General features: G+C 38.0%; 1 protein-coding gene across 3 annotated transcripts in view; it reads right to left on the reverse strand.

Annotated features, from left to right (window-relative positions):
• Positions 1 to 6,647: 6,647 nt before the first annotated feature.
• tbc1d8b (TBC1 domain family member 8B) overlaps positions 6,648 to 20,863 on the reverse strand; it is a 28,766-nt gene continuing 14,550 nt past the window's right edge. For 2 of the 3 annotated variants that reach the window (XM_031906827.1, XM_031906825.1), the window contains 15 exons: positions 19,357 to 19,521; positions 16,743 to 16,883; positions 16,252 to 16,402; positions 15,339 to 15,553; positions 14,281 to 14,398; positions 12,611 to 12,896; positions 11,895 to 12,024; positions 11,668 to 11,766; positions 11,153 to 11,221; positions 10,412 to 10,652; positions 10,260 to 10,325; positions 10,019 to 10,102; positions 9,345 to 9,401; positions 7,752 to 7,849; positions 6,830 to 7,615 (listed from right to left, as the gene is read on the reverse strand). In XM_031906827.1, coding sequence (XP_031762687.1) covers positions 7,208 to 7,615; positions 7,752 to 7,849; positions 9,345 to 9,401; positions 10,019 to 10,102; positions 10,260 to 10,325; positions 10,412 to 10,652; positions 11,153 to 11,221; positions 11,668 to 11,766; positions 11,895 to 12,024; positions 12,611 to 12,896; positions 14,281 to 14,398; positions 15,339 to 15,553; positions 16,252 to 16,402; positions 16,743 to 16,883; positions 19,357 to 19,521 — 2,328 coding nt within the window. In that variant the 3' untranslated portion in view covers positions 6,830 to 7,207. 3 annotated transcript variants of the gene reach the window in all.

Raw genomic sequence — 20,863 nt, forward strand, 5'->3', positions numbered from 1 at the left:
CTGCATTGAGTATTATTATATATCATTCAGTAAATTTGGCAGCATTGCAGATTTTTGATAATAAATAATTGTGTGGATTATGCATAATGGAACAGTTATGTGTACAAGAGCTTTTTTAAATTATTATTTTTCAGCTCTACTCTTTTGTATCTGTTTTACTTATTATGCTTTGCGCTAGCATGCACGTGCGCGCCCAAGGTACGCGTTCACCCAAGCCTAAAGGGGGGCTGCACAAAGTGTTGCCTAGGGACCCAACATATCACTCATCCATCTCTCGCTGCCTCAAATGTAAAATAAAATGTAACTGTGCATGTACATTTCAAAATATGTTGTTTTTAACACACGGATTCCTGCAGTAGTTACTACTGTGTTTTTTTTTCCTAAATATGTTATTTTGGCAAACCATATTGGAATGTATAATAGCCCACGTCAGACTAGAATCACATAGGTGCCATTTCAATGCCCCCTGCTGTTCAGTCTGGGAGAAGGCAAGGCACAACAGCAAAAACCTAATTTAGTGATGCACAAAGTGCAACAAGACTGAAGCGCCAATAGATGTTCCGGCTTTAGTAACATAGGCTTTTACTTTTTGCAAAAACTGTCATTTCAAAAAGATAAACTCCAAGAATTAAAAATAACAAGGAAAGTAAAAGAACAGAAATACCAACACTGTAGCATTATTGTAATATATTGTGTAACTAAAGTGTCAGCGTTTTCATACATTGCTGTACAAGTTTGACATAAAAGCATCATCAACATAGAGATCAATACAAATAACACAACATGGTGAAAGGTTACAGTTTAGATCAGGGTTAGACAATCTGTTGCTGAACTACAGCCCCCATTATCCTCAGCCATCCTACTGCCACAATGTAAAAGAAAATGAGACGAGAGGATAAGGAGGAGTTCTGGAGTTTAAGAATAGGCATACTATTGGAACAGAATTGTTATACATTTGGGATGTTGTATAAAAAGATAAAAGTGCAAAGGCAGAAAATGCTGTGAGAAGACAGAGATGTAGGCTGGATATAGCCCCAGGGCTGCCAGGGAGGCCACAGTCACAAGTAAAACAAATCCTGACACAAGGGAGATCTGGAATTGTACAGAAATCACTCAATGTTGGAACCCTGGGTCACCTGATTAAACATTAAGGGGGAATCTTAACTAAGCTGAGAGTAGCAACATCTGCAAGTGCCTTTAATAACATGGCATGGGATCCCTGCTTCATATCTTTATAATCATTTGCTTTTGTTTTAACAAACTTCCTTATTTTAACCCACTCATAATCAGACCATCAGGAGCATTTACACAAAGGGAAATGAAGGAGTTAATAAAGTTACAGTGATCAATAACACCAGTAGTTACAGGGACATAGGGAGAGGCCGTGCCAGTAGTGCAGGCAACATATTTTGTAAGTTTAAGGGCTCTGGCACACAGGGAGATTAGTCGCCCGCAACAAATCTCCCTTGTCATGGGCGACTAATCTCGCCGAACTACCATCCCACCGGCGAAAATGTAAGTCGCCGATGGGATGGCACACGCTGCACAGACGAAATGCCTCGCGAGGCAACTTCGGCGATTTGACGAAATCCCCTGCACAGAGTGTGCCATCCCACCGGTGACTTACATTTTCGCCCGAGGGCGACTAATCTCCCCGTGTGCCAGAGCCCTAAGGGCAATGGCACAGGGGAAATTAAGCAGTTAATTGCCTGGGAATTGTGTAGCTCTATTGGTGGGTAAGCTCAGAATCGCTTCTTCGTTCATTTGAATGGCAATCAGTGGTACGCTTTCTGGACACAAGATCATATAAAAACAGGCTCGTCTGTGCTTCTGAGTGATAACTGCCTGTGCATGGGGCACCTAATCCCTCCCTAATGTGCCACTGCCCTAATGGGAAATAAGTCCCCACAGGCATATATATATAATATGCCCGGCAGGTAAATGTGTATGCCTGCATAATGAACATTCATTGCCATGTATTGAACAGATAGCAGTCCTGCTGGTAAGTCTGCATTTAAATCCCACTTATACCTACTTGTAAGGATCTGGATAATCCCACTTTTTGTGCTTCAAAAAAAAAGATGAATAGATCTGAAAGGAAAACAAACTAAGACTGAAATACAATATTAAGGGGCAGATTTATCAAAACGTGAGTTTAGAGCTTAATACATAAAAACTCACCCATGTTCTATTCATTGTTATGGGATTGTTGGAAGTGTATTTATCAATGGAACTTAACATTTGATAAATCCCCTAGGAATGAATAGAACATGGGTGAGTTTTTAAGTATCATGCTATGGACTCACATTTAAATAAATCTGCCCCAAAAGTGAATTGTGTGATATTTTTTCTTATAACACATTATTATTCGCTAGACAAACATTCCAGTGACAAAGAATAAATTCTAACGGCTTCCTATGTACTTCAATCTCTAAAAGAAAGATAAACGGAAACATATCCGACAGAGGTATATAATATTGCACTGTTGGGGACATACGAGAGCTACTTACATCTGCCTTCTGCAACACTACACTGACGTACTGTGACTGCAAATAGCTGCTCCTTCTCCAGAGCTGCTCAGCTACCTGTGTCTCTGCATGAGACTATGGGAAATTGCATAACATTGGTAGGAATGGACCACAGCATGGAAAAAGCCATAGTCACCCCCCTCTGCTATTAATTAAAGTGCATGTTATGCTTTAACAGACATCAGCTAAACCTGGGCTTGGGTGGGCCAGTTAGTCCCAAAGCATGGCCTCGGTATCAGGCAGTAGCAATTGAAAGCATCTCATGCTACAGGCCTAAGCGCTTGCCCGACACCTGCCAGGACTGCATCAATATCATTACTGTAATCTCCATATAATAAACAAAAAAGGTCACCCACTTAGCACCCTATGCCACATAGCTCAGAGGTCTTGCTACACATAAACAGTGATCCCCCTTCCACACACACATATGCCTCAATATGCACTGACGGAGTAGAAGCACTTAGTGGGCCCTTCATTGTCCCTACAGTAACACATCACATTGCCAAGTACTACAAGAAACCCTGGGCAACAAACAGCCTGTGTATCTCTATATCTCTATAATAGGCCCTTCAAAACATCGCTTGCGGCATTGTAACAGTGCAAAATGCCATCTGATTTTGCATATTTAGCAAAATGTAATCAAGAGAATAAAAAGTCACTTCTAGTAAATATTATAACTGCATTTGTCCTATTCAAATATAAACTTATATACACAACAGAACACATCAAAATGGTAAGGTGCAGATTTCCTTGTAGCTTAAAACCAACAAGGCTTATTATGTATAAAGAAGGCCCACCACAACTTCTTATGGCAGATATTAACTACAGACCCACAATGATGTACTAAGCCCTAAGCGAATGATCTAGAGTTTCCATATGTTCTGGCCCAGGCAAGCAGAGGTCCTAAAACTCAACCATTTGCTGAATTCATTCCCCACTGAATGAATGCACTGAAATATTAAGCATGCCTTCACCAATGTAATAAATGGAAAGAATGAAAAAAGTTGAAGTCTAAAAAACCTAATAGCTTGGTCTTAACTATATCTTGGTCCCTAAGTAAGGAAATTCCATCCTTACCCTTGTTTTCTTATGAATAAACTAGATCAGCCAGCCACAGGCCAAATATATGCTGCTAGTGACACTAGGGGAACTTTATTTCTGCTCCCATAAGTCCTTGTTAGACTTGTAGTTTCACTTCTATCTAAACAACATGCAAAACAGACATACATGCTCTAATAAGCCTTTTATTGTAGGTAATATTGGCATCTAATGTTAAAGTGGCCAAATACGGGCAGATTTAAGAGTCCTTTATTTCATCTATATGGGCCACAGCAAGCAACTGAGACTGGCAAGTCAGTATTCCCATCTTCTCTATTGACACTTGATTGACTACCTTTCAGTTATATTTTATTATATTGGTTGCTAAACCCTTAATATACAGTATTTCCCTATATTTACCCATGTACGATAAAACAAATTGAATGACTATACCACAATATATATGTGAGGCAGGTTCATTTTGTTTTGTGGTACTAAAATAAAAATGTTTTGGCCCATATCATCTGCACAGGTTGGCAAAATGCAGACTGAGAGAGAGAACAACGTTCTGAGTGTAACACCTCTGTGAGTAACAGCAGCAATGTATTTGCAGGTTACACAGCCTGGGGCACCTATACTACAGACAGCCCACTTGCTTGCATGTTACTTTCGTCTGGAACACTAACTAAAAAGCACTGTAGTACATGTTATACGCCTTATGAACTACAACAATACCTATTGTTAGATCCATTGTGCTGTTTAAAAGGAATTCAAGCATAATAACATAAAAGCATAACACAAAGCAACAGTTAACAATAACAAGAAGTGCAACCAATATGTTCCTTTTTATATAGCTTGAGCCAGGGCTTCCTTGGTGCCTCAATGGAGGATGATCCACTACCCTTGAGATCCTGATGATGGCCCACATTGATTTCCTGACTGCATTAGGAAGGGCTTATGCTATACATAGATTTTTACCTATATGTTGCCACATCTAATCTAATTCTATACATATACTTACAGACCATTGAATAATGTGCATAGATTAGTACATAGTACATTCATTTTCCCTTAGACATCATCTGGTACATGCAAACTCAACTGACAATCATGCTAAAAGAAAGCCTCTCCATGGCCTGAGTTAGTACATCCTTCATTCAGTTCTGATATACCAAGCAAAGCTGCTTTCATATTATTACGCAGACCTTCTCTGGGTAGGTCCAGCGAAACAACTGCCAGGCAGCATTTAAATGGTGACAGCAAAGCTGCCCAAAATTAAATCTAGAGTTTGTTAAGTGATAGGTTACATGAGTAACAGAAAAATCTCTTCTAAATCCAGCCCAAACCATTATTTCCTTTTCCAATATGCATAGCTGGTTGCAGTTCAGCTCTGCTTATTGGCCTCACTGGCAATGAACTGCATGTGTGGCACTCCCACAGACTGCCGGTCTTACTGATCCTTCCCATGGCATCAGGAGAGCTGCTACAGTGAGTATCAGCCTGTTGTCAGCACCAGAGAGGAGCAGGCTACATTAGAGTCACAGCAGGAAAAAAGTCTCCTCTGTAGCCTTAGCCTTGAGCTTCCTTTAACTTGCAATATGAGGTGGATACAAGGAATAAAGAGGGCTGATAATAACAAACTGGGGGTCATTTATAAACAGTGGGCAGTAACCCATGGCAACCAATAAAATTGTTACATTCATTGTTCTACCTGCAACTGGCTGAAAAAAGGCAATCACTGATTGGTTGCTATGGGCAAATTTGCCCAGTGTTGATAAATGTGCCCCACTGTGTTTACGTTATGTCATAAGTCACTGTTGCTAAATTACACTAGGGATCTGAGACAACTATTTTTTGTTACCAGATATCATACTGAAGGAATCATGGTCAACTCAATGTGAGAAAATTATGATTTGTTTTGTATTTTTTTTTTTATACAAAAAAATCAAGAATGAGCAAAATACACAATAATAATATAAATCCTAGTGGTCTGAAAGGGAGACTATCGCTTTTTCCTTTAAAGGGGCAGCATCCTTCTTGGTCACCAGTTCAATAAATAGGATTTGTGCCAAACATACTTTTTGCCTATTGTTTGAACTAATGCTGAACAAAGCGGCATACTGCCCCTTTAAGTACTACTAAACAGGCTTCCTCTGACACAATCAGCTGTATCATTAATGCCTGAAGAGTAAGGGGTCTTCTCCCTTATCTGCATCCTTATATGCTCATAAAATATCCACTCTAAAAACATATTTACAAAATAAAGGTAAAATCTTTAACATTTGTGACTGACATTTGCCTTTCAACCATTGGGGGGGGGGGGTGGAAGGTGCAGGAAGTTATAGTTCCTGGAAACAAAAACCCTGCAGTAAGTAACAGTATCCCTTTATCCTGGAGAAAGGCTTTGGGCACATGGTTTGGAAGGAATAAGGAAGACACATGGAGCTACTTTGTCACGGCTACTAAACACCAGAAAATACCCTGCCATTGACAATACTGATATTTGTCCCTGCTAAACACACGTAGACACAATTATCAGTAAATGATCAACATTCTCTATTGCTGTAGCCGTGACAAGTAGCTGCCACTAGCAGCTCCGTGTGTCTTCACCCTAAGTTGTAATTAGGGCAATACGTTTAACTTGAGTTTCCTGCTATTGCTGTGCAGGCTTCTGCCCTCTGTTTTAAATAAAGATTAGTCTTCTCTTTAGTGCACTTAACTGTGCAGGGCAGTGCAACTAAAGGTGCCCATGCACGTTAAGATTTGCTCGCTTGACGAGATCGCCAAGCGAGAGGATCTTCACCCGATATCCCCACCTACGGGTGGGCGATATCGGGAAGCATGTAGGCTAATTCGATCATTTGGCCCTGGGGCCAAACGATCGAATTATATTGGCGGCAATGGGGCAGTCGGTTCGGGGTCCGCATCAACAAACCAATGCAGTCCCCAATCCGACTAGATTTTCTGACCTGCCCGATTGAGATCTGCCCGATTTCAGGCCAGATATCAGTCGGGCAGGCCCCTCGGTAGTCCCCATACACGGGCCGATTAGCTGCCAAATCGGTCTAAGGGACCGATATCGGCAGCTAGAATCGGCCCGTGTATGGGGGAACCTAAATGTACTTTTTAACTATACACTCAATCACACATCTTATCTTTAGAGCAAGTGTGGAAAGAGAAGGGCAGCCAATAAAATTTCCCTTGCAGTTAAACCACCCTTATAATATAAATTCCTTATCTATAAAACAGAGACAGAGAGAGTATTCCAAGGCATGAATGGTCCGCAATGATTAATTATAATCTGGTCATGGTCATGCTGAACAGTGGTATTTGTTGCCTCTTTAACAAAGCATTTAAGGGTAAAAATGTGATCAACTGTCAGCAGTAAGTTATGAAAGCAATTATAGCTATGCAATGTTTGCACATATTTGTTAATTTTAACATTCTCTGTTTAGTACAAGGTTCACAAATTCACACCTTGCCAGCAACTAATAAAATGTTTGTTTTCATTGTTTTAATCATTATTTGGTTGCTATGGGTTGCTGCCCATTGTTGATTGTGCCTTAAGATGAAAGAATATAATCCAATGTTTATTTCATAGAATACTAGGTATCTGTTACTCATGTTATAAAATCCCACTCTCATACCCTGTTGCTAGCTCGTATTTGTGAGGATCTAGTATTTTCTAGCTTGGACTTCAGGTCTGTAGTTTTCTCAAAAAACCTCACTAGGGTTGGCTCATTTAGCAGTGATGCAAGAAACTGTTCAAAAGCAAAAGACCATTCAGTGTTCTCTTTGGAAGGCTGCAGAACAGTGTTTTCGGTTGCCTGTGAAGTATCTTCCCCCTGAGTAGTGGTTTCCCTGGTATCTGTGCATGGCTCTTGTGCTAGGCTCTTGCAAGGTGAAGAAGAAATGTGTAGTTTTCTCCCAACCTCTTCCATTCGAAGGAGTAGGTTGGTCACTGCAGCAATGGCTCGATATAACAGTTCTTCTTCAGGATCTCCATGAAATAAATTGTAAAGTGTCTTGGAAAAGTGTATGAACTGGGTCTAATAGGGAAAGAACAAAATCTCAGGGTGAGCTTTCTTAAAAAAAGGTAACAAGAAGGGTTTTAGGCAAATAAGATATAAAAAGAGGAAAAAAGGTGAGAGAGAGAGCAGAGAAGGTTCACTGATTTCCGCTCACCTGGTTTATTCTTGGCAAGTCCTTTATACTTTCTTCCTTCCGTGCCAGTTCATCTTGCCATTGTTTCAGATATGCCTGAATATCTATCTTTCCCCTGCCTAAAAAGTAAAGTTCCAGTCACACAAGCACATTTTAACTATTATTGATAGTTACAAATGATTGATCTGGCAAGGTTTGTACACTTGTACCATGAAGAAAGAATGACACATGATGGTGGCTCTTCAATTTAATGACCCACACCAAAAAAACAGTGCAGGTTATAGGTTATCTACTGTTGTACCAATCAGGACATAATTGTCAAAATCCACCTCCTTCAGGCACTTTCCCACCTTTCCAACCAAGAACAACATAAGAGTTATATTAAAAGGGTGAGTGTCCAAACCTGGAGATACTGGACAGATTGCCTCGGCGCCCCAGTCCCCTTTGCCCCAGGCGACCCCCTACCATTAGCCACTGCCCCTCAGTAAACCCCCCAAGGCCCTTAACCATACAGAACCCTCAGGGTCCGGACTCTCTTTAATACCGGCATTCATTTATACTAATGTTTTTTTTTGTATGCTCTGTTGTTCAATAAAAATACTTTTGAAGTAAAAAAAAAAAAGGGTGAGTGTCGTTTGCTGAAAAAATGTATTACTTATTAAGAACTTTTGCTATTTACACTAATTTTTTAGGTGCAATCATTCATTTGTAGATATTTAAAGTTGAATTATTCCATTGCTTTGCAACTACTTATGCTAGTAAGCTTTTTCTATGCCTTCAATGCCCTGAACAACAAAAACTAATCTTTTGTGGGCCAAGCAACTGATGGAATTGTAGTGTCACTTATCTCATACAACTTAGGTATTAAGCATGCAAAAAGATTTGTCAGTCAAGGACTTGCAAGCTTCTCTATGCTTAAGGGTGAAGACACACTGGGCTACTAGTAGCAGCTACTTTTTCCAGGCTAGACAATACTGAGAAATAAATCTGTTAAAACACATGTAGAGACAGTTATCAGTAAATGATCAGCACTGTCTTATTTAGTAGCTGTGACAAGTAGCTGCTAATAGTAGCTCCGTGTGTCTTCACCCTAACTGTGTGGTCATACACCCCAAACATTCTCAATTAGAATACAATTAGCAGTCTTACACATAGCTAACTTAGAAGTTTATTTCAACTAATTGGCTGCCCTCCACTTCAAGAATAAGTCATAATACTGTTTTAGATGAACTGGATATTCAAACCAAATGTATGTAGACCAGCATCTACTGAATCCACCATAACTCAAAACAGTGTTATGTATAAAATATTGTAGCACTAACACCGCAATTGTTCCAGGAAAGTTTTACTAAGAATTGTCGCATTTATAAAAGTCTATTTGGCTTTTTTCCATATGCCAGTATGTCAGAAGCGAATGTTCATTTTAAGAAAATGCAAGTCTACAAGGACTTGGTAAATTGGTACAAATAATGTTTTGCTTTACTATGAATCAGTAATAAGGAGGTATAATCAGGACTGATAGTAACAACTGTTATATAAATCACAATAAATATGCCGAATAGTTTTACCTAGACTGTACATTTTAAAGGTAACTACAGATAGATTAAAACTTACCTTTTTCAGGGCTTTTTGTTTGGACTTCTGGACTGAGATTTTCTTTTGGGGATGTTACTTTAGGAGAAGAAAAAATAAATTTCAATAAATAAGTTAAAATAAGGGTTTGCTTCACACCCATGGGCTAAAATGTTTGATAACCCAAAGTTTGAATGGTAAGATAACCAACTGCTTCACCACACACTAGGTCACTACAATCACACGATTAGTGGCAATAAATGCAGCTGTACAATAGTACCCAATGTGGGGTAACTCATGATGGTGCTTACCAATGAATTGCATACAACACAGGCAGGAGTGTATGTTTATAGTGTGACGGAGTCCCTGAGACACAGTACAGATAAGGAAAATAATTTATTTTTATAGGCAGACAAAAAAAACACTGCTTCCTATTGGTATTAGGCTAAATCTAGTGTAATCAGCGAGAGTCGACTAAGATGGTAGTCGACTGTACAGCGCTGCGTACATAAGTAGCGCTTTATAAATAAAGATATACATACATACATACATACATAGATGGATTTTTTAGATGTGTCCCAGATTTTTTTACATGATCTGGTAACCGTATTTTTAATTTCAATTCCTCTCTACCACAGACACAGTGTTAACATATTTTAAAGTGCAGACACTTTACCATATGAGAGAGAGTGCATGCATGTGTGTGTCATACTTACTATGGAGATTGCTGAAATGCATCAGGTCTTCTTTGGAAAGCTTGGCTTCCTCTGAAGGGCTTATGGATCCCACTTCAGTAAAAGCTGGATATAACAATGCAACAAGTAGCATATAAGGTTATTCCATGTTATGGGCTTCTGCAGCAGCCAATAAATAATTATAAGTTACACTCCTTTTGACCCTCGCAGTAAAAGCATTTCCCTAGGTTTAAATGATCAGAAATTAAGCCCACATACTAACCTGGAGGTATGTGGATTTTAAAGAGCAATTTGAGTCTATCTGTAAAACTTCTGTTATACATGACATCTATAAAAAAAAAAAATGGCAGAGTTAAACATGAGCAAGGGAAATTACTAATTCTCTCTGCAGTATATAATGGTTAATGTGCTCACCAAATGCAAATGCAAACTCTTTAAAATTGATAAATCCATCCATATTTTCATCCAAAAGGCGGAAGGTCCACAAAGCCAAAGAGTCGGCATTAGCAGAATATGCCCAGGGGCAAAGCAGATGGTAGAGAGTGCGGAACTGCTGGCAGTTTATATGGTATTGTTCTAGATAGGGTAGACTGGGGTCATGGTGACTGAGTATGCTGCTGTTTACAGTCCAATAACACGACAGAAAGTGTTCTCTCTGTAAAACAGAACAAGATTGGTTTAAGACACAGGGCATAGGCAATTACCCTATATAAGCCATTGCAGAATCTGTATAAAGAGACAACTCCTAGTCATATGGAAAGACTATTGGAGACCAATTACAGAATCTGCCACAGCTGGTTAATAGTTAATAGCTGGTTAAATAATATGAGATAAAGTTTCCTAACAGATCCTACCTAGCCCCTGAGACATCAGTGGATATACTTTATTGCTTTAACATTATTTCTTATGTTTATATACTCAAAAACTATATAATACAAGGGTATACTAAGGGAATTAATATGCCTCATTTTCTCTCAGCCAGTACATGCATACTGTATATACTTTCACAATGTTTACAAAACATGGTCATCCACCAGCAGCCAAAGCACTGATGCTAAATCGAGTCCCAGCCCAAACTAAAAAACTGCATGCAAGGCGATTATACTTCTAGTTGTTATTTATTTGCATTTGTTTTTAAGCTTCAGATTAGAATACCTTAAACAAGTAATAAAGTTCTTCCAGATCAGCTGGGCTAAATTTGACATCTTGCAACACAACCCGAACCTGCAGTGAATATAAATCAAAACAAAAAACTTTGTACAACAAACTGAGGTTAAAAAAAACACCCACAAGACATCTGAATACTGTCACTGCCACCCACACAACTTAATATCAGAATGCTCAGAGTGGCGCTTTTGCAATTTACACAATTTATTTCTTTTTCATATTAGCAGTAGTACAAACCAATATGAAGTGTGCAGTTCTGTGCCGATGGTGGCTGGACAGAATGACAAAAGTTTAAGCTAGTTATGCATTCATAGGGTAATGTACATTAAACATTACAAAAGTGGTATAAAGGTAATACCTTAATTGGCTAACAGATGATAACCACAGCAAGCCTTCAGAAGATTTTAGTTCCTTTTTCTAGATGTCCCCTGAAGGTTGAGCTTACCATTATCACTAAGCATAGTAGCTTTACTCTTAGGTATAGATTGTTTTACAGTACTCACCACATTCTGTCTAGTTGTTGTCTCCAAGGTTTGTATCACATACAGCCGGTTTCTGCTGCGCATGCTTTCCACATCTTCATAGCGGATTGCACCAAATTTCTGCATGGGAAATTACAATAGTCCTTTAGTTTCATCAATGGCAAGTCTATATGACTGACCAATGCACAAGATAGCACAACAACCAGAGAAAAAGCACAGGGCTCAAAACAATACACCAATAAACATACCTCATTTGCTTCTCTGATTAGATCCGTAATGTCCACTTTGGTACCAGTTGGTTTCCCCTCTGCACCAGTGGGCGCTTGCTGTACAGATGATGGCAATGGGCTGTCCTTATTCACAACATTATCAAAAAACCTGCCAGAAAATAATTTCCATTAAATCACCTGTTCACCCTAGCATCCAGGCAGCTGCTTAGAGTCCAATTTGGAGCTGAACAGGGAAAGGCCTGAATAAAAATTAAATCAACAAACATGAGAATAACAGTTTAATAAAACTGAATCCTTAGTCAGTCTGTTATTGTGATTGTTGGGATCAGACCGAGAACAGTACATTTGATACTTAAAGGCAAGTAAGAAGCAGAATAGGAAGGTAAATAAATCAAAAACAATAAAAAAATTAAGTCTAACTGGACATTTGCTTAGAATACGTCTATTTGCAACATAATTAACATTCATTTTAAGGTAAAACTCCACTTTAAACATAAGACCAATTTTTCAGTATTTTACACATTTTTTTAGACAAAACTAAACAAGGAACCAATCTAATATATGAAAAATATATTTATATCCATCTGAAATAAAAACTGATTTCAAGCCAGAGAAATGCTTTGCGTATTTTCTCGGTGTGTAATAGGAATAATTTCCTAAAGTACCTCTCTTTTTGTTGATTCCACCCCCAACTCATCAATAAATACATGTATACTGTTACTTTACACTGTTACCTGTTAAGAATAGTGACAGCCTCAGCATCATCTTTGCAAGCCAGAAGCTTCTCCATGTTAAAGTCCAGCACAACCAAGCCCAGTTGCAAGATGGCCTTGATCCCATCATAGAAAAAGCAATCCACAACATTAACAGCGCTTTCAATTGGCAAGACACTGATAAAGAGGGTCAGAAACCATGAAAGGGAAACAGAGGAGAAGAATGTGATGTCTGTCATGTGACTTGTCAGCAGAGGCAAATACTCTTTGATGAGCTCCTCAAACACTGCCTGATCCACCAGGGCACCTAGGACAAAAAGAATAAATTGGTACCCTTCAAATGTTATTGAACTACAGTTCTCCACCCCTTTAATCCTTCAACCTTAGCTGTCAAAAGGAAATGGAGTTCAACTACCTGTAAATAAAAGCAAATTTCTGCTTCTTGACGAATGTGCCTAAAAAAACGTATTAATGTTTATGGGCAAAAAAAATTACAATTTATATATTTACTTATGTTACAAAAATACATTTTATAAAGAATCTAAATACTTTTAGCCAAACACACTTTATTCAGATTTTTGCTATACTGCAATACTCAGTGTACTGAAACATATTATCAAGGAATAAAGCATGCTGGGGACTGTAATTTAGCGAAACATGGGTTGTATCCTTAAAGCAACACTGCTTTACATTTTTTTTGCTAAAGCTCCTCAAGGCCAGCAACCCAGTGAATGCAGGAGAACATTCTAATAGGAATTCCACTCTTACCTGTTCTTTGTACTTGCAGTTGTAACCAGAAGCATTAAATACAGTTTTTAAGAGAATAATGTCCACCCTTTTGATGTTAGATTACACTGTAATATCAGGAACCCAACATTTCACAGTAATTCTTTAATGGAAAAAAGAGGTATTTTGCAGGTGGATAAATTAATCTATGTGAAGGAACACAGAGGGGCACAAAGTTTCAGATTCATTCAAGCTTTGGTATCGTGACTTTCCTTGTGCCAGGTTGGAGCTGCAGAGTGCCATTGAGTCCTATGGGAGGCTTCCAAAATCATGCACTGAAATTTCAAAGTCAGAAAGGTATTTTCACTGTTAACGATCGTTCGGATACGAAAATTTTGTGACTGTCCAAACAATCGTTTCAATATGAAAATTTCAGATCCTAAGTACGAAATTTTCGGATTCAAACGGAAAGAATTTTCGTGACATTTGCGTTCATCAGAAAAGATCCGATTTCGTGATTTGGATTCGTACCTTAGTGAATCTGGCCCAGAGAATTATACAGGTATGGGATCCCTTATCCGGAAACCCATTATCCAGAAAGCTCCAAATTACGGAAAGCCCATCTCCCATAGACTCCATTTTAATTAAATAATTCAGAATTTTAAAACGGATTTCCTTTTTCTCTGTAATAATAAAACAGTATCTTGTACTTGATCCCAACTAAGATATAATTAATCCTTATTGGAGACAAAAGAATCCTATTGGGTTTAATTAATGTTTTATTGATTTTTTAGTAGACTTAAAGTATGGAGATCCAAATTACGGAATGACCCCTTATCCAGAATACCCTTGGTCCCGAGCATTTTGGATAATAGGTCCTATACCTGTAGTACTATACAAAACCAGCATTGTATAAACAGGTTATAAAGAGCCTGCTCAATCCCAGTTAAAAGTGCAGCTCTTACCAATGATTCTCCGGTTAAAGTAATCTGGAAGCATTCTTTCGCACACTGCAACAAGGAGCCAAAATGCCTCCTCCTCTTTGGCATACAGCAGTAAAACCGAAGTGAGAATATTCATGGCCTGCAGTCACAAAGTAGAGGAACAGAGTCAGGGGCTTTTTATGAATTATTGAATTAAGAATTGAATTATTAAAGAGATTCTAATCCAGAGCAATTGAAAACTATAAATAGATATGTATATAAGTCACAATTCCCTAACTACCCAAACATTGAGCTTGGAGAGATCTGAAGGGAAAGTTAATCTAGACATATATAGGCCAACATTGGCTGCCGACTGGCCCAAATTTAATATCCCTGAGTAGAAAAATCAGGGAAGCATCCTCTCATTTACTTACCTTTACAAACAACTGAATCCCTCCATGTATGGCCACCTTTAACCTGATGCTACAATGTTGTTAGACATTCACTGAACTTAAAATATCATTCCTTTAGAATGCACTATATACAGCACTTGATAGTAAAATAAATAATCTGTAGTGGTCTGTATATCTGTTATGTGTATATCTGTCATGAATAGTCTTTAATTGCTTATTCCCTGCAAAATGTTGGACAATTAAGGTTCCTATTGAAAGCAAGTCAAATAAGTTATGAATTTCAGACTGATTGGCTTTACAAGGTGAGGTGTAGTGATTTTCCCTGGTCTAAAAAACCTAATTCTAGCAGCCTTGGTCTTTCTTTTTTTCTGCCTTTGTTGTTTGTATGAAAAGGAAACTGCAAACAAGATTGCCTTCTTGTACTATAGCTTCATTATATATAAGGGATTTACAAAGAGATTGAATTTATATAATACAAGCTCACTGTGTGCAATAATTGAGATTAACATGATCACTTATATTGTGCTTCCTCTGAACACCAGGAGGCAGCATGCTAGAAAAATGCCCCAACAGCAGACAATAGACACAGATAATATTTAGTGAGGCTGAGGAATTATGACAAGACGAGCCGATGCAGCTAGATAAGACTGTTTTTCAAGTTATCAACTCTTAGGAAGTCCAACTGACCTGACAATATCCAATTTTGGGATTTCTGTAGGCATATGCTGTCAGTACCCTCCTCAATGCAGAGATGCCAGTGTCACTCTGAAATGCTGGATGCTCTGGCAAGGATCTGCGCAGGTCTCTTTCAATCTCATCAGTAGCCAAAGTGCACGTACCTAAGGACTTTTCCACAATTTCAGTGTAGTAACCAGGGTTAGCAGCCATGTCATTAACAGCACCTGTTTATTTGGATTGGCAATATATTAGTCACCAGGAACCTCCATATTAGCTTCAGTTAAAGAGGAATTATCACTTGTACACCAAGTTAGAACAGATTGCCTAAAATGTTTATTTAGCATCATTTGCCATTTCATGTATTATTTATATCCAAAACATTGCATTGGGAAAAATATTCCCCAAATCCTACCATGCTCCATATGCTGTAAGCTATATGGAAAATACAGGTATGGGACCCGTTATCCAAAATGCTTGGGACCTGGGGTGTTCTGGATAAGGGGTCTTCCCATAATTTACATCACCATACATAAGAAGCCCACTTACTAAAGGTTTTGTTTCTTTCCTAATTTTTGGGGGCAAAAATATGTTTTTTATGCTGAAAAAACATGTGATTTTTTTTTTTTTTGCCATTTATAATGTGTCAAATCCAAAAGTAAAAATGTTCCATCTTAAGGCTGTCGAGGTTATGTAGAAGTCAATGGAAGCTGTTCTTTTTCAACTTTTTTTCATTTGAGCGACAAAACAAACAAGTTGTGGGTTTCGTACTTTTTTTAAAAACCTCTAAAACCATGAAAACGAGAATGTTGATGTTTTGTACACAAAAATCATTTATACATTAAATAAACCAAATTCAGAGAACAAATATTGCAATTTACTCTCACATTGTGCACAAGCAAATGGGGCTGAAGACTAATAGTACCTGAGAATAGCAGCCATAATTCTCCTCTTAAAGTCTCTGGAATGCCCCTTACAACCAAATTTCGTGTCTTTTTGGTACGAAACATGCTGACGCCACGGCCACACTCTGTGAACAATATTTTCCAGGTCTGCTCCTTCATTTTCTCTTTTAACTGTGAACAGTTACAGACATAAACTTGCAGCAAGCCATACACAAATGCTTTGAACACTTTGGGGCAGATTTATCAAAATCTGAGTTTAGCGCTTAATACATAAAAACTCACCCACGTTCTTTTCATTTCTATGGGATTTTCAGAAGTGTATTTATCAATGGCCGAAAGTTAGAACTCACCATAAGTATATAAGCTTTTAAAATCCCCGTAGGGATAAATAGAATGTGGGTGAGTATTAAACTCTAAACTTATATTTTGCTAAATCTGACCTTTAGTTTTAAAGCTCTTTCTAAAGACACATCATAACAAGGGCTGGAAAACAAACATGCCCGGGCATTACCATTTTGGTATCCAGGTTTTCTGCATCTTGGGGATGAAAGACTGTCATTAAAGCTTCTGTGCTGACTGTCTTTCTGGCACCACTCTGCCCTGCCATGGCATGCTCTTCATGGAGCTCTTCCTGATCCTCAGTGCAAGAAGTCTGAAGAACGAAAAAATTACACAATAACTGTTCTGCGCCCAGAAGAAAAACCTTCTGTTTAGATGCTAGCAGGGAGCAAAGACTTTGTCAAAGTCACTGTAATGAAAACAAAATATGATAAAGGGGACCTGTTACCCTCAGAATTAATTTTAAATCCTATTCCGTATGGGCATCAAGCAAAATAAATTTTACTGATGTCCTTTATTCTTTTGGAATCCACAACCATAGCAAGCAGGCTGGATCCTTTTGTGGAAGCTGTTATCAAGTTAAGGTTAGCATTATCCTATATGGCGGCCCATGCCCATGCACAGGTTACAAAATTGTAGACAGTGAGTATAAAAAGGCGTGAGGATGTGAGGAATGCAGTGATGCCGGGAAAGTGCAGAGCTGAAAGTAAAAGTAATTGCTATACCTGAGGCATAGAGGTAGGAAAGGCAATATAAATAACAGCTGAGATTTTTAATTGAGATGATAACACAATGTTTTCATAAAAAATAAAAATAATTTGGGTTTCATGTTTAAGTTGAAACTGACTTTTATTAATCAGATTTTATTTTTAAAATGACAGATTTACTTTAAAGGAGAAGGAAAGGTAAAAACTAGCTTTATCAGAAAGGTCTATGTCAATACAGCCATAAGCACTCGCAGAAAATCTGCACTATCAAAAGAAACACATATTTCTTGTCTCCCTTTGTGTAAACATGTTCTTTGTTATTAGACTTCCTCTCCCAGAAAAATCCTTCATTCGTGGGGCCGGACTCTGCACAACTCTCTCCTCTCTCCCTCCCATTAGAGTTTCTAAGAATTCACTCCTCCCTCACATCAGAATATGTGATCTGGGCAACTAACAGCTAGAGCTTCAGCATAGAAGCTACAGAGACCAAGCTAAAATGGCAGCTATCTATAGCAAAGAGGTGGCACTGTGGCTAATCTATTTGCATTAAAATTCCCAAATGCCTTTCCTTCTCCTTTAAAGAGTGGCATTTTTCAAATGAAAAGACTACAATGTCAAGCTAAGCAAAGTAAGTAGAAGCTTAAATTTTAGGTACTACAGAAACAAACCTAAGCAGCCACAAAATTAATCTTCACCTGCAAAGTGAACGGAGCATTCCCTTTGTGGTGCAAAATTCACTTCTTGGTTTAAATCAGTAAATTTACTTCCACGGGAGAAAATAAAGAAAGAAACTAGGGATTTGTGGTTATTGGCAGCGAGAATTCCTCCCATAATGAGCTTAAATCTTCAGTCCATATATCTATAAACAACTGAATAAAAAGCTACGATCTCAAGAACACTACGGAGATTAGCACATCCTCACATCCCCTGTCTCATACAGGACTAGACAGATGAGACAATCACCTATGAATCCACATTCTAGTGTCATTTAACTCATAATAGGAAAATAATGGCAAAACTCAAAACACCTTCTCCTGAAAAACCCAGAACAGTGTTAGGCTGCTTGGGGAAGCAAATAGTTTGACAGGGATTCAGCTAAATGCACAGAGATAAAGCTTGCTCCAGTTATGACAATTGCATATAACTGGGTTGAGTTTTTTACATAGGTTCATGTGCAAATATCAAGTGCTATTATTTTCCATGTGGCTTTTTAAGTCTATTATGATTTGCACATCTGTATACTTATCCCTTTATATGCAATTAATTTACTGAGGATATAATTCTCCGTTTTTTTTTTTGTTTTTTGTTATGGTTTTGTAAGCATATGTAGTTATATTTTTGTTAGTGGCAATATATGAGGCAGTGATCCCCAACCAGTGCCTCGGGGGCAACATGATGCTCACCAACCCCTTGGATGTTGCTCTCAGTGCCCCCAAACCAGGTAGTTATTTTTGAATTCCTGACTTGGTGGCAAGTTTTGGTTGAATAAAAACAAGATTTACTACCAAATAAAGCCTCCTGTAAGCTGACAGTGTGTATAGAGGCTACCTAATAGCCAATCTTAGCCCTTATTTGGCTCCTCCATGAACTTTTATGGTGCTTGTGTTGCTTTTCAAGTCTTTTTACATTTGACTGTGGCTCACGAGCAAGAAAGGTTGGGGACCCCTGATATGAGGCAACCCTGGCAACATGCCTTTTTAATAAAGAAAGAAGGAAAAGACTTTAATTGATTACCTTTACCCTGGGCTGGTACTCCTGTTAGAAGAAAACTGCACCAGCCTGAGGTAGCTGCAGCAACATTTTGGCACCAGTGACTTAGCCTTTCCTTCTCCTTTAAATACAGTACTACACTATGGGCAATGCAGTCTTGGTTGTATTTTTGTACTTTCATATATAAGCCACAGAGATATTAAATATAATTCCACCAGTAACAACACAGATTTTACCAACTATTAACGAAGTCTAATGAGTTAAAATCATATGAAAATATTAGAAATGTTTGACTGCCTGTTACTAAGACAAATTCTGAAAAAAATAGCTATACATGTTCATTCACAATTGTATTATAAAGGAAAGTACCTCTGTATAAACAGTGTGATGTGGGCTTGTTACTGTACATCTTGCTTTCAGTCTGTCCACCAGAGCATCAAAGTCTTTTGTATCAGTAAATCGCAATATTTTCCTTTCTTTCGTACTAAAAGTTATTGCCCTGGTTGCAGCATCTGATTTGTCAATACTTACTACCTATAGAGAGAGAGGACACAATTAATGTTATAGTTTAGTTTGGAAAACAGCTAGCTCTAAAGGCCAGCTGGACTATTTACAGGCATTCAGAATTGCTAGAACAGTTTGCTTTTTTTCACTGCTGAGTTTCATTTTTTGTATCGGAATCCATTGCTTCTTTTAGCAGCAAGAAAGTATCTCCAGATTCTGTATTCCTTTGTAACAGTGCTGCCTAATTATTTGTTATATTCCATGTTTAAGTAACGGAAGACACAAAAATCAGGCCAGTGTAAGTTTTAAAAAAGAGAAGTGCTTGTGTAGAGTTGGTAGCAAGCCTAACAAATTTGCACCTGGTAGTGGTTTGGGGTTAGTTCTCCTTAAAATGAACTGCCTGCATAATTGCTCTTATTGTGAGCAGAGCCACCATATTGTTTTACTTAGCAGAAGCAATACACTGTATCAAAAGTGCATTTTAACTAGAATTTTTTGTATGAGCAAGATAATGGTATTTTATAACAAATTGCAAATGGCCTTTAGTTCTTTTGTTATTGTCGGCACCTATCTGGTTCCCAGGGTCAAATTTACCCCAACAAACAGGTTTTAGTATGGTACAGAAAATCACTAGAATAGTAAGATAAGCAGTAAAAAGTAACAATTATAATAAAAATGGTCTGCTTATAAATACAAAGCTGTTGTACACTATACAGGGCTTCTGTCAATTGCAGGGATGCACAAAACCCTGGATTTTGGTTGGGATTCAGCTGAATATGAACTTTTTTGCAGGATTATCTGAATCAGAATGCCTGGCTGAGCTGAATCCAAACTGAATCCAAACATTTATGTTGAATTTTTATTGCTGATGTTTTTCTTCTGCGATTTTACTCATATGCAAATTAGTGTTCAGACAAATCAGTTTGGTATTTGGAATTCGGCTGAATCCTAAAATTATGTATTTGGTATATTTCTTGTAAACAATATAATTTTTTTGTGAACTGTGGTTGATATATGCAAAAAATCCAGTATTTGCAATTGAGTACCCAGGCTCATGGGGGGGGGAGTATTCGTCCTACAAATTACTTTCCCTTCGCTTGCTGGATGCTGATCAGTATTTTCTTAGGATTTTATTTTGTGTGCTCTCTTTTTAATTTAGATTTTGGAAAATTAGGCAAATTTATAACATACAAAAAAGTAATAACAGTACTATTAATACTAGTATTATTAATTTAAAGATGAAAAGCCCCTTGAAATATACCAAATCAAAAATATTAAGTGTATCCTAAAATATGGAAGATAACTTGCATAAATCCCCCATAACTGTAATGCTGGCCATACACGTTAAGCTTTTTCTCTCCTTAATGACCAA

The sequence above is a fragment of the Xenopus tropicalis genome, chromosome 8 (genome assembly GCF_000004195.4).
Source record: "Xenopus tropicalis strain Nigerian chromosome 8, UCB_Xtro_10.0, whole genome shotgun sequence".
NCBI lineage: Eukaryota > Metazoa > Chordata > Amphibia > Anura > Pipidae > Xenopus > Xenopus tropicalis.